Source organism: Sinocyclocheilus anshuiensis, unplaced genomic scaffold (genome assembly GCF_001515605.1).
Source record: "Sinocyclocheilus anshuiensis isolate Anshui unplaced genomic scaffold, SAMN03320099.WGS_v1.1 scaffold181, whole genome shotgun sequence".
In the NCBI taxonomy this organism is placed as follows: Eukaryota; Metazoa; Chordata; class Actinopteri; order Cypriniformes; family Cyprinidae; genus Sinocyclocheilus; species Sinocyclocheilus anshuiensis.
Window position 1 is genome coordinate 570,150 of NW_015540898.1, and position 15,765 is coordinate 585,914.

At 37.7% G+C, this 15,765-nt stretch overlaps 1 protein-coding gene across 2 annotated transcripts; it reads right to left on the reverse strand.

The window, feature by feature from the left end:
- Positions 1 to 542: 542 nt before the first annotated feature.
- On the reverse strand, positions 543 to 5,253 carry LOC107689025 (RRP15-like protein). Of its 2 annotated transcripts, none has more exons than XM_016486895.1 (5): positions 5,143 to 5,253; positions 4,335 to 4,636; positions 3,796 to 3,893; positions 3,520 to 3,703; positions 543 to 1,038 (listed from the first exon to the last, which is right to left on the reverse strand). In XM_016486895.1, the coding sequence occupies exons 1-5, from the start codon at positions 5,189 to 5,191 to the stop codon at positions 865 to 867; spliced, it is 807 nt and encodes a 268-aa protein (XP_016342381.1). In that variant the 5' UTR covers positions 5,192 to 5,253; the 3' UTR covers positions 543 to 864. The 2 variants fall into 2 exon arrangements, with proteins under 2 accessions (XP_016342381.1, XP_016342380.1); XM_016486894.1 differs by having other exon boundaries at positions 3,517 to 3,703.
- Positions 5,254 to 15,765: the final 10,512 nt, after the last annotated feature.

The following is a 15,765-nucleotide window of genomic DNA, read 5'->3' on the forward strand; positions in this document are numbered from 1 at the left end:
CTCTTTTGCCCCATGCACCACTGAACTCTCAACCTCAGAGCCCCCCCAGCTCCCACATCCCCAGGTCCTTCCACTCCCCCCTCCCACTAACACACTGGGACCTGCACCAGTCACTTTGTGCAGCATTGGTCTGCTCACTACCTCATTCAGCATTGAACTGACCTCATTCAACTACCTCTTCTGACAGTTTAAATAAATAACTGCTCTCTGAGCTTTTTGTCACTTTAATCAAAATAAGCTCTTTTGCACTACAATCATTATATCTGCAGTTTGTTTACTTCACTGGTTTGCACTCTATCTGCCATGTGCCTTGTGCTGCTTTATTTACTTATTTATTTTTACATGACCTTATTTGTATAGTTGTATTTTATTTTATATTTAATCTGTATCTATCTGTATTTTATGTTCTACTGTTAGTGTTATCTGTATGCACCAAGGGTCTGAGAGTAATGCAATTGCAACTCTCTGTATGTATGTGCTGTACATGTGGAAGAATTGACAATAAAGCAGACTTGACTTGACTACATAAAAACCAAAAGAAATCATGAAGGAAATGATTTATTTAGCAAAGGACACTGTGATATAAATGACTATATACAGAAAAAGAGCACAGAGGTTTGGCAAAATGTGCAGCACTCATCAATGCACTCAAAAAAGACCCTGTTTTACCAGGACACATTAAAAAAATCAAGATCAGGGCAACATCACAGATTACTGGCTCTTCCTATCCCAGTACCACATGATCCACCCTCTGAGAACTCCAGGTAATGCGGAGTCTTGTCTCTCGGTGCAGGGCAGATCTCAGGGTCTCTAAGAGCACTTGCATGTATGCACTACATGATGCACATGTGCAGTAGTGATGGATCAGTCCGATTCACTGCTGCAGTCTTCATCAGGCTCAAGGTTGTCTTCTCCTCCTTCCTCTCCTTCACGCTCTTCATCGCTCTCCTTATCCCAGTCCTTCATGGATGTGCCCATCATAAAATCGTCCCTCAACACGCTCCAGGACGGATTCTCCCCTTTCACTTCTACAGGCAGCTAATATCAAGAAAAGTTACAAGAATCAGTCTCATAAATCACACACGGCCTATATTTCAACATTAATTAATTCAATAAAAGCAGAAGTGTAAACCACGCCACCAAGTGGACACAATGAGTGAAATTAAGAAAAGCAAAAGCACAATGCATTTCTTGAACAAAGTCTGCACAATGCTCAAAACTCATTTTACATAATCTGAATCTTAATATTTAATAGTACATACTAGTGTTAATTTTGTCAGCTATTTTTAATTTAGTCTTAGTCTTAGTCCTGTGTCAAATGTAGCTTTTAGTTTTTATCATATTTAGTCAACTTGTCCTGTTTTAGTTTTAGTCAAGTTTTAGTCGACTAAGGCCCGGTTTCATAGACAGGGCTTAGCCTAAACCAGGATTAGGCCATAGTTCAATTAGGACATTTAAGTATTTTTTTATAAACATGCCTTAGAAAAAAGCATTACTGGTGTGCATCTTAAGTCACTGACATGTTTTAAGATCAGTCAGTGCAAGTTTCTTTCAGTTGAAACAGCTCAGATTTACATTTTAGTCTAGGACTAGGCTTAAGCCTTGTCTGTGAAACCGGGGGTAAATGTCTGAGAATGTTAGTCTAGTTTTAGTCAGTGGAAACTTACACATGTTCGCCATATTTTCATCTTACTGTATAATGGTTAAAATGATGAAAGCAAATATTATTTTGCTCAATTTTACTTGCAATGATTGTTGTCATTTGGAAAATTTATTTTTACATTTCATCAGAAGTTGCTCTTTCACCAATAAGCACAAATCAATAGAATATCGTATTTTTACGAATATTTTTCGTCATAGTTTTCGTTAACGAAATTAACACTAGTACATACCCAGTAATATTTAACAGTAGGTACAATATCTTTAATCTTTAATGATTAGATATGATCTGTGAAGACCCTTTTTAATGACAAGGAGAGCTAGAAATGTTATTAAATAATTTGATTACCGTAAATCTACACTGAATGACAACGCAGTCATTTTGAAATTAACAAGAAATGGCATTCACAACAATCTTTACTCATGTTATGCGTATTGCTGAGTTGGAAAAAAATAAAAATCCACACCACAAAAATTCCATGATTACAAAGACAAACTTTTTAATTATGCACACTGATTAACTGCATGCAATAAAAAGGTAAATAGCATTATTTTTATACTATTATAATTATATAATGAATATGATAATAGATATTTTGAATTAGTTTTGCATTTTAATTTAAGTTTTAGTAATTTTGTTGTGCACTTTTGTCATTTTTACCAGTTTAAGTTCTTTTTTAATTCTATTAATTTGTTTTTTATTGTAGTTTTAATAATTTTAGTAATGCAACTTAAAACTTATTTCTGTTTGTTGCCAAGGCAATATTTCAAAATTTCTCATTTAGTATTTATATTTTATTTTAATTAAATTATCATAATGGTAGTAACAGTAATAATAATAATAATAATAGTTGTTGTAGTTAATAACACTGGTAAATAGGGGAGTAACGGTACATGGATTTGTCCCAAACCATCACACTACGGACGTCACGGTTCGCTTCATGCAGTCAGATGAATGCAGTCAGTCATAGGCGATCAATCCAGAAGGGAGCGCGCGTTAATGCAACGCTAACTGTCACAACAGGAAAGAGCAGAAGCATGCAATGGCATGCAAGGACTCGAAGAACCACCTACTTGCTTTAAATCAGCAGTTTGGGAAAGTTTCGGGCTCTAGAGATGCACCAGTCGACCGGCTATAAATCGGAACCGATTTTTCTCTATTCCAGAATTGCACACAAACTGCATTGCAATCATTTCCCAAAATGTAATTTGTGGGGAAGTTTTTATGAAGTCTGTAAAGAGGAGAAAATACTGTACCAGGCAGATCAAGCTCACTGTCAGCGATGCTCGAAATATAGGAAGACAAATATGTGGGGGTTTATATGAATGTATCTCTGAGAGGAAATGACAGTCTTCAGAAATGTTTCGATGGCATTTTCTTTTTCTCTTATCTCCATAGAATGCATATTAATGTTTATAAGCGCAGCTGCTTTGTTTACAGCGGTAACCAAGGAAACGCCCTATGGCTGCTGTTCCATAAGCACCACCTGCTGTCAGAGAATAAATTTGCATTTTCATTCAGCCCGTCTGCTGTTTTTGTTTTGTGCAGGTGTCTTATGTAGCATCATTTTACAAATCTAAAGTCATACCATTCTGTTTTTGCGTTAAATATTGAAATTTAACGTGCTACATGTAGCACTACTGTCTGTTCAAAATAAATGAAAATAAATTTCCTGTTGTACCGAACCCATATCGAACTGAGACCCCAAAACCGAGGTACGTACCGAACCATGACTTCTGTGTACCGTTACACCCCGAGTACATTTTGACTTCATGTTGAGTTTAAGCAAGGAACTGTCTTTGCTATGTGACGAGGAAACACAGTTAAGTGTATACGGGAAATATAAGTAATCTCACCACTTTCTCTTTTTTAATGGCCGGTTTGTGAGCCACGTCTGCTCCTCTCAAGACATCAATGAAATCCTTCTTAGTCACTGAGGACAGAATTCTGGATTTCTTTCTCTCTGACCCCCCAACTTCCTTTATCCTTTCATCCACGTTCTTCTGATGCTTCTTCACTGCATTGAACAACTGCACCACACCTCTAAAGAGATCATACAACACAAGAATATACTACAAAAGACTGGGAAATGAAACAAAAGAGCTCATGAACTGCTCGACTAAATGATGTCTCACCTAGTAGCAATTTTCTGTAGGTTCCTCTCATGCTCTCGGTCTCGAACCACATCAGGCTTCTCTCTGCACATATTCTCCCACGCTCGTTTCTTATCGATCTGTCAATTATAAAACTGCATGTAAATGCATGTAGCCCCAGAAGTTCATGCTGTGCATTAAACTATCATTCACAAATGAACGTGTAGAACATCAATGAGTAACATCTACATCTGCTCCAAGATAAATATATATATTAAAAGCACCATAGTGAGTAACAGTTCTGCGCACTTGTAAAATCTAAATCATAGAAGTCTTTTCTTATTTCAGTTGACTGCATTAATCATTTGGATAAATTACTCCATAATTTAACATTTGTTTTACCAGAAAAACAGTAAATAAAGATGTTCTGCAATTCATTCCAGCCCTTAGAAGCTTAATATTAAACATACTGTACACTTTATAACTTAAAAAAAAAAAAAAAAAAGCTGTTTACAGAAATCTTAAATTGAATTCTATGAGATCTGGTGAAGCCCAGCTGATGGTGCGCTTCGTTAGCTTACCCGTTTCTTTTTTTTAAGTCGCTCTTTCTTCTCCTTCTCTTTGATCTTGTCCAGCTCTTTGTTCTTCAGGAGGATGCTGGGTTTGCTGTCTGGTGTTTTTTTCCCCAGGATTTTGGCCATGGCTTCAGCCCATCCGACGTTGGGATTTTCCACACCATCTCCATTCTGTCCTTCTTCACTCTTTCCATCCTCATCACCGCTGTCTTCTACATCACTTCCCACACCGGATCCCTCCTGATCACTTCCTGGTCCACTCTCTCCATCATTACTGATGCTGTCATCAGAAACGCCACACTCTTCCTCTAAACATCCACATCACACACAACATATATATCATACATAAACATAGTCATGGCATCAATTTTAAAGGTGACCGTTAGACACACTTGCCTGAATCCGTTTCTCTGTTTTAAGAATTTTTGATCTAAAGAAGTATGCTTGAAATCTGCTTGTGTATATATATTGTGCAAACATATGTAAGTTACCACCCCCACCATAAAGTTGGTTAAGAGAATTTCTGTTTACATGTTGTTAGTACAATAAAGATAGAAGGACATAGAGATAACAGAGTATACTGATCAATAAACCAAACGTAACATTTTTGACAAAAACAAGTCAGATAAATGCCCAATAAATCACTAAATATTGCACAGAGAACGACTGTGTATTCTGTTTTACATTTCTACTGTAAAAACGAGACTAAGTTGTGTATACTGTAAAATCCCTCTCCCCTGTGTGTGTGGCAGCTGAACAGAGTAGAGTACAGTGAAGAAGAGACATTTGACAGTAAAACAGTTTAATTTCTCACCATTTCCGTCTTCAACAACGACATGTGGCTTCTTCAAGAGCGTCGCCATCTTTACTGATATTTACGAGTACTCGCTAAACAGTCCGTGTGGAACAAGAGGCGCTCAGGAAAGGTTCCGCACCTATTATTTTGATACGATGTATTAGTGTAACCCTGTCTCAAATATTGCCTCACAAACCCCCACCGAGAAAGACAAAGGCGATGTTGCAAAGAAAAACTCTCTAATAAGATGAGGACTGTTGAGAGGAACAAGGAATCAAGGCTCTGGGAATCCCACGTTTAATCAAATAAGAGAGTTAATATATATATATACAGCTGCAGAGGTGCACTAAAGAAGAGAGCCGAGTGACATCTTCACACTCAAGTGGAAGGACTTTACCTGTTTGCCCGGGTCACCATGGTGCCATCACAGCAGAGTAAGACAAATCCTGATCAACAATGATGAAAATAGTCATAAAACTAAGATCAAAGCTGATATTGAAGACTCTGTTAAGGCATATATGCACGGCAGGCTGACATGTAATAATATCTGTAGCTGTTTGTCTTTACCATTGTTCAGTTCTGAAATAGACATTTGGATAGCTAAAATAGTGATATATCTAAAACTATTCTTTATCCAGCATTTAGTTAATTTTTATATATTTATGCATGCATATGATGTCAAAATGCATATTAATTGAGAAAACATGGATTAATATCATTCATAAATCTTGGTTTTGATAAAAACAATGGGAATGTACATGCTATGCGTACCCCTTACCCATAAAGGTAGAACATATTTGATATATTTGTTTGAAAAACAATAGTCAACAGTTAATAAATAAAATATAAAAATGTTCTATGCAGTTCTGATGTACATAAAATTAAGCTGAATTGATCATCACTGTATGTTCTATATAACTGATGACACGTAATGGCATTAAAGTGTGAAAAAGGTGTGTATTTAGAGTGCAGTGGACAGAAAATGGTTGGAATGTATGGAAAAGTATGGAAGAAGATGTTGTTACATCAGCTGAATCAAGGAAAAGCTGTTTTGTTATCTGAAGTTATAACCTATGTTGTCACATTCATCATTTACTACAGCCTGCATGTGGACACATTATACACATCATCATGGAGCATGGCTCCTGGACAAACTGGCTCATCATGTTTCAGTCCTCTCTCTTTCCTCTGGATAATATGTTAAAAATTTAAACATTTTTGTAGCTGTGTTGAAGTGTGAAATCTAGTATTACCTTGCCATTTAGCTGATGAAAAATGCACACAGTATACTACAAAAAAAAACGTTAAGTCGGCACACAATGATAATTCACCAATTCTATCTATTTTCTAAATGCAGGTTACTGATCTTATTGTGAACTATTACGTCTCTGGTGACGTATGCAGGACTTCTCCAAACTTTTAGTTTACTTAAATCCCACCCCTTTCTTATAATTGACTGCAAGCAGGAGTGCATTTTCTGTACAACAATGTAACTCACTGATAAACTACCATAGTATGAAACTAATCAACTTTGCATTGGCCTCACCATGAACTGTTGGCTGGGTTGCTGATAAAAGCTGATTAGACACAATTTGACAAACGTTTCTTTATGTTTTCCAGAGACCAAGAGCCCAGTGATGGAGTCTGCCATTAGCTTTGTGCTTGGAGCAGTGGCTGGAGGTACGCTGGGAGCCACGGAGGATCCGGTGAATCAAATTATGCAGGAGATCATCTCAGGAGCCCAACTGAAACCTGTCGTATCTGGCATTAAGAGCATCGGGGCTCTGGGACTGGGTACGCTTCTAGGAACTACTGCACTCATCGCATCAATGACAGCGGTGGTAATGGGTGTCATTGTTGCCACTTCTGTGGCCTTGTGTCTGTTAAGAGTGAGGAAGAGTGAAGGATGGGCAGCAGCAGGACTGGCCGCGGCCTTGGCCACAACTTCAAGCGGTGCAGCACTAGGGGCCATCATTGAAAAACTGAGCATGAGCTACGGGATGGTCAGCCTGCTCTTGGCTATGGGGATTTTCACAGTCTTGAAACTATTGATGCACGTCTTTGTGAAGTATACATGCACAGGACATGAATTCTCTGGATCAATTACTGATGCTACTAAGAGAGAGCAAGCAAGATTACGTGCTTTAGAAGTAGATCTAAGACGGCGGGTTGCATTGGAATTGGAACAGCGGATTATCGCCTGCGAGATGAAAAAAACAGAAGAGGATGGTCTGGCTGCTTGGGAGGCCCAACGAAGAGAAAGAGAAGAAATAAAGAGACAGCAAAATAAGGTTGTTCAGTTGGAAATGCAGCAGAGGGCTTCTAGATATCGCCTGCTCAAAGCCGTGGCCAAATACATGGAGTTTCTTGCATTTTCTGGCATTCCGATGACTGTGGCTTCTTTTGTGACCGCTGGCTTTGGCATCTTTGGGTTTGGAGATTACAGATTTGTTTTTGTTATCCTGTTAGTTGTGGTGTTAAGCATGTCGTTTTGGCTCATGAGGTCACAACGTTTGGACTTTTGGATGCTTATGGGATGCGTGGGAATGTTTGCCACATTTGCCATTTCCGTGCTGACTGTTCATGCCGGGCAGGAGGTGGCAGGCATGTCTGTCAAAATGCGCTTGGCAGGACAAGACATAAGCAGGGAGAATATCAGCGTCCGTATGACTCATGCATCCTCCGTACAGGCAATTTCTGCAGGATTCTTCGTGTCTGAAGTCTGTCAGGTTGGTTTAGGGGCCACAGTCGGTGGTCCAGTGGCATGGGAGGCTGGAGGAAAGGTGATCTTGGGTGCGTCTGTAACCGCTGCAGTTGTTTTGTTGATAGTTAAAGTGTCGACGCAGATGCTAGGAGTTGGTGGTACAGCAGGGGCTTTGTTGGGGGCGGCTGGAGCAGCTGGTGTGTCCATGGGAGGCGCTGCAGCCGTAGCAGTGAAATCATCCTCATGGAGAGGAACAATAGGAACCACTGCTGGGATGATCTTTGGCTTTTTGGTGTTTGGAAAGTGGGATATTGTTAGCATAGGGCTTCAGCTATATGTAGCATACCTGTTTGCCATGACAAATCTTTACTGAAATGCTATGATGTAACTGCTTTTTTTCAGTAATACAATAAAGGTTTAATAAACTGTCCCTTTTAAATAAAAAAAAAGATAAATAAATAAATAAACAAATAAAGTTTTTTTTTTCCTGACCATTATTTCATATGTCAGGCTTTACAGGGTTAAAACAAGATTGCTTTTTCTAATATGTTGGTTGCATAGACTGTATAAAAACATGGACGTCGTGTCCGTGATGTCACCCGTAGGTTTCTGAAGAGCGTTTTCGAAGCTCAAAGTGGGCGGAGCGGGCCATCGCCATCACTCCCGGTCCCGGATAATCGAAAATGGGCAAAGAGGCGGGAGCTGGTTGCTGGAACCACGCCCACCTATCTCGACGGTGGTGACAGCAGCGGCAATCCACCTGTCACTCAAGTGGCCACGCCCTTAATTATGCAGAACTTTAAGGCTTAATATAATTTAAACGGGTGAGTTATAAAAAAATTCACCCCCCTCACAGTTGTCATGAAGGGCAAAATTAGCTATATAGACCAAAACCACTTTTTGTACCAGGCTGTAAACATATTTTTTTTCTGCTGTAAAGTTGGGCATTTTAACATGGGGAGTCTATGGGACTGACTCCCTTTTGGAATTGCAGTTTTAGTCACTTCCGTGTTGGTTTCACGAGAGAGACGGGGAGGTTGCCGCTTGGTTGGATGTTAAGACTTGTTTTCAGAGAATATACTGTATATTGGTGTAATTTAACTATTTTTTTTAAGGAAGTTGTGTAGAAATAAAGGAATTACTATCTATTGTGTCTTGTGCTCACTGACCTCATTTATATGCAACTTTCTTTCTACTTTGTACTTTGTAATTTCCTCTCACCTATAAAGGGTTGATCCCAATCAGCAGATGTCATTCAATACATAGTTTACGGTTTGATTTTAAAGTCATTTTTACTTATTATTAAAACATTATTGTTATTTCATTTGGTATGCTTCATTATTTTGATATTTGGTTAGTATAAACTATGTTTCAGTATGTTCACACATGACCACACTCATCTCAGAGGTGGAGAAGAAAGAGGGTGTTTATTTGTCTAGAGTTTCTGGAAATTTGATATTGAGTGTAAGCACTTCAAATGAACAAAGCCTGTACCCTGAACTCCAAACACAGTACTTGTGAAATAGAAACACAAAGTATACCATCGTGCACGCTTAAGCTTAAGTGTTTCACTGTGATACATTTGTGACCCTGGACCACAAAACCAGTCTTAAGTGTGTAGCATTTGGACCAATCAGACACACCATTTTTCATTAGATTTAAAAAAATAAATTATTCATTAGATTAACAAATAATCACAGACCCCTCACCCAATAAACATACTGGGTGCCAGGATGTCTGTGAATGACCCCAGGCCCCAGGTTACCATGGCAACCAGGACACCTCAGCCAGAACCAGATCAACTTTACGATCTAATGGCATGTCGAGAGTTCTCCCTATCACCATCTTTCAACGATAGGAAAGACATAATGCCCATAACAATGGACTCTTCTCTAATGAATTCATAGAAAAAAATTTATTTGAATGAACACACATATCCTTCAGGTCATTGTGTATATTATTGCTGTCCTTGTATATTGTCTTTTGTGTTGTATACTGTTTTATGCATGCTTATGATAGAACCACTCCTTCATGTAGCCTTACATATACCATGTTTGGTCTCTATGAATTCGTCTTCGGATGATCTAATCGAGAGTGTATATTATATGTTTATACCTATGCAACATATTAGTGTTCTAAGAATCTTTAGTAGTTTTTGCATCAACACCCAATCAAATTACATATGCAATATACCATGCTCTAAGACAAAGAGTCATAACTTTCCCTCCAAAAGTAAAAGTCACCATTGGCTCTGTGACCTCCCGAAGGTGTGAGCTCAATAGGAGATAAAGCTCTCACATCAGTGATCCGCTCAGTCAGTCTGCAGTTCTGTTAGATTCTGAGAAGATGAGGATGTGAGCTAGAACGCTTCTGGAACCCTTAAGTCTGCACCAGGCTTCGGCCTTGTCTTTACATTCACCAACGATCCTTGGATCTCAGCCGATGTCTCTCTTAGCTCTTCATCCCCTTCATCTGGGAGAAAACTCTCCCGACCATGACAGAGTCAGAATAACATCTTTTTGGAGTTCCTCACTCTTCAAACCCGGAAGAACGTGATCGCGACTCCTACACCACCGAACCTCCAAACCATGACTGCATCCGGACGCTTGTTCAAGGCCAAGGCAATGCAAGTATGATACATTTAACTAAACGAAACAGAGGTTTAGTATAAGCTGTAGAACCCATTCTAAAACGGCGCTGATGGTTTTACTCAGGTGGTTAACTGACTCTTTTCATAGCTTAATTCTCTGATTTCTCTAATGGCTTCATTCATCCACTTTAGCTCCCCTTTTGTATACACGCGTGAGTGTATGTATGTTTGTTTGTTTCTTAGACTAGTTTGTGTTAGTGTTTATTTAATAAAACTCTTGTGCACAAATTACATGAATTTCTGATTCTGCCTTGCAAATTAATTTCTCTTTACGATTTTGATCCTTGCTACATGCTCTAATGCATTAATACTGTATGAAAGTATTTTCTGTGGCCACGAAAATATATTTTCCTAGAGTTGATATGAACTTACACTGAATGTTCGCTGGACGAACAGATTAGTTGAGGGCAATTTAATTCTGCTACAGTTACTACTGGCAGCTCATATAAATAATTGTAATTAATCATAATTAATTGCAATTATTTATATACATTTCCCTTTTGAGCTAATTTGTTACAAGTTTTATACATCATCTGAAAGCTGAATAAATAAGCTTTCCATTGATTTGTTAGGATAGGACAATATTTGGTGGAGATACAACTATTTGAAAATCTGGAATCTGAGGGTGCAAAAAAATCAAAATATTGAGAAAATCTCCTTTAAAGTTGTCCAAATGAAGTTCTTAATGCATATTACTAATCAAAAATTAAGTTTAGATTTTTTTACGGTAGGAAATGTACAAAATATCTTCATGGAACATGTTCTTTAATTAATATCCTAATGATTTTTGGCATAAAAGAAAAATCTATAATTTTGACCCATACAATGTATTTTTGGCTATTGCTACAAATATACCCCAGCGACTTAAGACTGCTTTTGTGGTTCAGGGTCACATTTCAGCGGAATTTACAGTATGTCCCTGGCTACTAATTGCATTACTTTTACAGTAAAGTACTAGATTTACTAAACAGTCAAATCAGCAAATGAGAATTATTAAAGTGTGTAAAAGTAACACCAAAGCAATGTTGCATGTACACAGAAACACTAAAGGGACAACAAGAACAAAAAACAAAAAACAAAAAACCCATTAATTATAGTTGTCTCTGCATATTAATCTGGCACAAATAATAAATTACACAAATTAACACAAATTATTTTCTGGCAAAATACTATATTACTATAGTAATTATATGGTCTCAAAAACGTATTTGACAAATTCAAAACATTAAGTGGCCTCTAGAGGGTGATAAACACCATGATAACCAGTGTCACTGTCTTCTGCCATCTGCCATCTGCAACACAGGGTTTAGGTCAATCAGCACACGTCTGTTATTCCTGCTGGTCATATTATATCCAAATCATGATCTATGTAAGTGTGACCTTATACTACATCTGGAGCATTGCTCTTCATGGATACAGACTTAACAGAAAGGCAGAGTACACTGACCATTTTCACTCGTGGTCTGTGCTCTCAGGTGCTGAAAGGGCCAGTATTATCATTCTTTGGGTGTCTGGCATGAATGACAGGCTCCTGTGATTGGCTGTCAGCTCTGATTCCACCCATGTCTTTCCCATGCTATCTGAAGGACTCGTCCTGCATGCTTTTGACAGGGGTTAGTTATTCTGCCAGCTGGGATCAATCATGCATGAGTTTGTTTTTCTGTTCATAAAACACAATTGTACAGATATGTCACAGATTAAAAACAGATTTCAAATTGAATATAGAACTCTCAGAAGATGCATTTTGTTTCTTAAATACGCTCTCCTCTGCATGTGTACGTGCGAGAGGGGCGCAGATCATCTGAGCATGCTCAGAATCCTCATACAACAGCATCACTGTTCACATAGCAACAATGCCTGTCTGTGTGAATCTAGCATCGCTATGCTTGTTCTGTTTCTTGTTGTATTTTTTCCCTTTTACCAAAATACTAACATTTAGGTCAAGTTTAGGTTTAGTTAATTACCCAGTAAATACTGATATGCCATACAATACAGATAGCAACAGCTTGTGTTTATGTTGCTCTTGTTTAGATTATCATAGTTTTCACATACAGTATATAAGGTATAATTAATATTTTTATGAATATGATTCTTTTTTTTTTTTATGATCGAAAGTCTGAGTCTGGACAATAAAATCTATATAAAAAGCATTTTAAAAATAGCAAAAATAAATAGCGAAGGCAAGGTGAAAAGTTTCCATGACAGTTTTAATGTGACCTTCATATAACAAAAAGTAAAGATAGATAGATAGATAGATAGATAGATGATAGATAGACAGACAGACTGCATACAAACAGAGGATCCTAATGCGTACGGTTCCAGTGTTTGTGTCCATTCATAACTGTATCGTTTAACCTGACCTCTTTGGGACACAGAAACATATTTACCCAGCAGATGCTTCACCACGGGATCTTTCCTGTGCTGCTTTTCCACATCTGAAGCAAGGAAGAACAAAGAAGAGGACATCAGGCATGTGTTATTGATGTTATTGGCTTTATAACCCAGCAAGACAAAGTTGAGGGGAAAGGGCCCTTGGTTACATTTCAAGTGATTTGTTAGAAAAGTATTTGCGTTGGCCATAGTACATACGCATGACATGATGAACACCTTATGTTAATAATATGTAATGTATTACATCATTGGTATTGGACATTCTTTTACGGCTCTTTCCCCAAGCACAACATCTCTGACCCTGCTAACACTAGTGAAGAACTGAAGCATGTCATAAAGAAAGAGCCGCTCCCCAGCTCAGGTCCAAAGGCTGAATGACAGCACACATCTGCTGTATGTTCTCACTGCACACTATGCCTATATTTCCATGCACAAAACAAAAAAACAACAAGACAAATCGCCAGTTTTACATGATTGCAATTATCTTTATTAGAACGATTGGTCACACTTTAATTTAAGGTCCAATTCTCACTATTAACTAAATATCATCTACGACTTTTGCCTCAATAAACTCCTAATGTGCTGCTTATTAGTCAGTAAGGTAGTTGTTAAATTTAGGTATGGGGGATTAAGGGATCCAAAATATGGTCATGCAGAATAAGCCATTAATAAACTAACTAATGCCAACTAATAAACAGCATGCTGGTTAAAGTGAGAATTGGTCCTTTAAAATAAAATGTTACCAAAATATTATACATTTAATAATTTAAATTAAAGGGATAGCTCACAAAAAAAAAAAAAAAAAAAATTCTGTCATCATTTACTCAGCATCAAGTTGCACCAAACTTGTATGAGCTTCTTTGGTCTGTTGAACACAAATGAAAATAATTTGAAGAATTCGGGTAACCAAATGATAACTCTTTAGTTTAGGGACCAATTCTCAATAGTAACTAGTTCCTTATTAGCATGCATATTACTAGCATATTTGTTGTTTATTAGTATTTATAAAGCACATATTAATGCTTTATTCTGCATGAGCAAATTTTAGATCCATAAATCCTTAAACCCCATACCTAAACTTAACAATAACCTTACTAACTATTAATAAGCAGCTAATTAGGTTAGTTAATAGTTAGTCAACAGTGAGAATTGGTCCTCAAATTAAATTGTGACCAACCAAACAGTTGTTGGTCCACACTGACTTCCATAGTGTCAGGAATGAATGAATGAATGAATGAATGAATACTACTATAGTAGTCAATGGGGACCAGAAATTGTTTGACTGCCCACATTCTTCAAAATATCTTCTTTTGCGTTCAGTAGAAGAAAGAGGGTGAGTAAAATAATGACAGAATTTTCATTTTTGGGTGCTATCCCTATAAAACTTGGACCAACTGGACATTAAACACTAAAATAAGAATATAGAGAATATAAAATATTTAAATTACTTGAAACACGTTACCTAAAGACATTTCAATGGAATGGAAGCTGTGATATATTTTACGACAATCATTTTTATCAATGAAAAAAGGTCAAATTAATCAAAATGGATCACAATCTCAAAGCCCTGAGGATGAAAATGTAAAATGTAAATGTAATCCAATAACCTGTAGAAGATGACACTGTTGTCAATGGCTCAGTGTGTTTAGCAGCGTGATCTGGCCGTGTGACATGCTTTGTCTTTGTGAATGGGAACTGACGTTAGTGGAATAAAGGACTTGATTGTCATTGTGCAAAGCCCACAGGAACTTGGCAATGAATCTCACATGGAAAACTCATTCAGGCATCTGACTTTGATGATGCATTGTAAGATAGAGCCCCATCAACAGCATTAATTATTCATTTGGAATGACTAATATGTCTGGATAGAGGCACGAGATACAGAGAAGCATGCCATACAAAATAACAGAAAATAACAGAGACACGCTTGTGTCATCAAAAGACATGCACTCCTTTACATCTTATTGCTGTTGTGTTTTGGGAAAAATATCATGCATAAGAGGGTGGGATGGTAGACAAAAATTAAAATTTACTGAAAATATACTCTCAGGCCATCCAAGATGTATATGCATTTGTTTGTTCATGGGAACAGATTTGGAGAAATGTAGCATTCCATCACTTGCTCACCAGTGGATCCTCAGCAGTGAATGGGTGCCGTCAGAATTAGAGTCCAAACAGCTGATAAAAACATCACAATAATCCACGAGAACGTGGAATTGTGAAGCCAAAAGTGTTGTGTTTGTAAGAAACAAATCCAGCATTAAGACGTTTTTAACTTTAAATAATTGCTTCCAGCTAAATATAAATATCAGAGGAGAAATATGCACACATACATTTCAAAACAGTTCTAAATGAATATGTCGGTGGATTTTGATGTGAGAGGACAACAAGGGATGGATTTTACACTGAAGGAAGAGTTATTATAGATTATGGACTTGTATTTTGGCCAGAAGCAGTGGTTTGAAGTTAAAACGTCTTAATCATGGATATGTTTCTAGCAAACACGCAGCTTTTCACTTCACAAGCTGTTAACTGATGGACTGGAGTGGTGTGGATTACTTGTGGATTATTGTGATGTTTTTATCAACTGTTTGGACTCTTATTCTGACGGCACCCATTCACTGCTGAGTGAGCAAGTGATGCAAGGTTACATTTCTCCAAATCTGATGAAGAAACAAACTCATCTACATCTTGGATGGTCTGAGGGTGAGGACATTTTCACCAAATCTTCATTTTTGGGTGAACTATTCCTTTAAGGTGTCATTAGCACAGTGTTCCCCTCTATTACGGAAATTCTTTGTTTCTTAGCGGTCACTCAACCCAACATCAGACCCGTTACAATGAATCTACTGATGCAAATCCATGCAGCAAACCTGACCATTGGCACGTAAACAAT

Bases quoted from the DNA above. Each gene is read 5' to 3' on its own strand.
- LOC107689025 (XM_016486894.1), bottom strand. From the start codon at position 5,191: ATGGCGACGCTCTTGAAGAAGCCACATGTCGTTGTTGAAGACGGAAAT. The intron at 4,637-5,142 runs GTGAGAAATTAA...GTGGATGTTTAG, and splicing joins CGTTGTTGAAGACGGAAATG to AGGAAGAGTGTGGCGTTTCT. The intron at 3,704-3,795 runs GTGAGACATCAT...TGATCTCTTTAG, and splicing joins CTACAGAAAATTGCTACTAG to AGGTGTGGTGCAGTTGTTCA.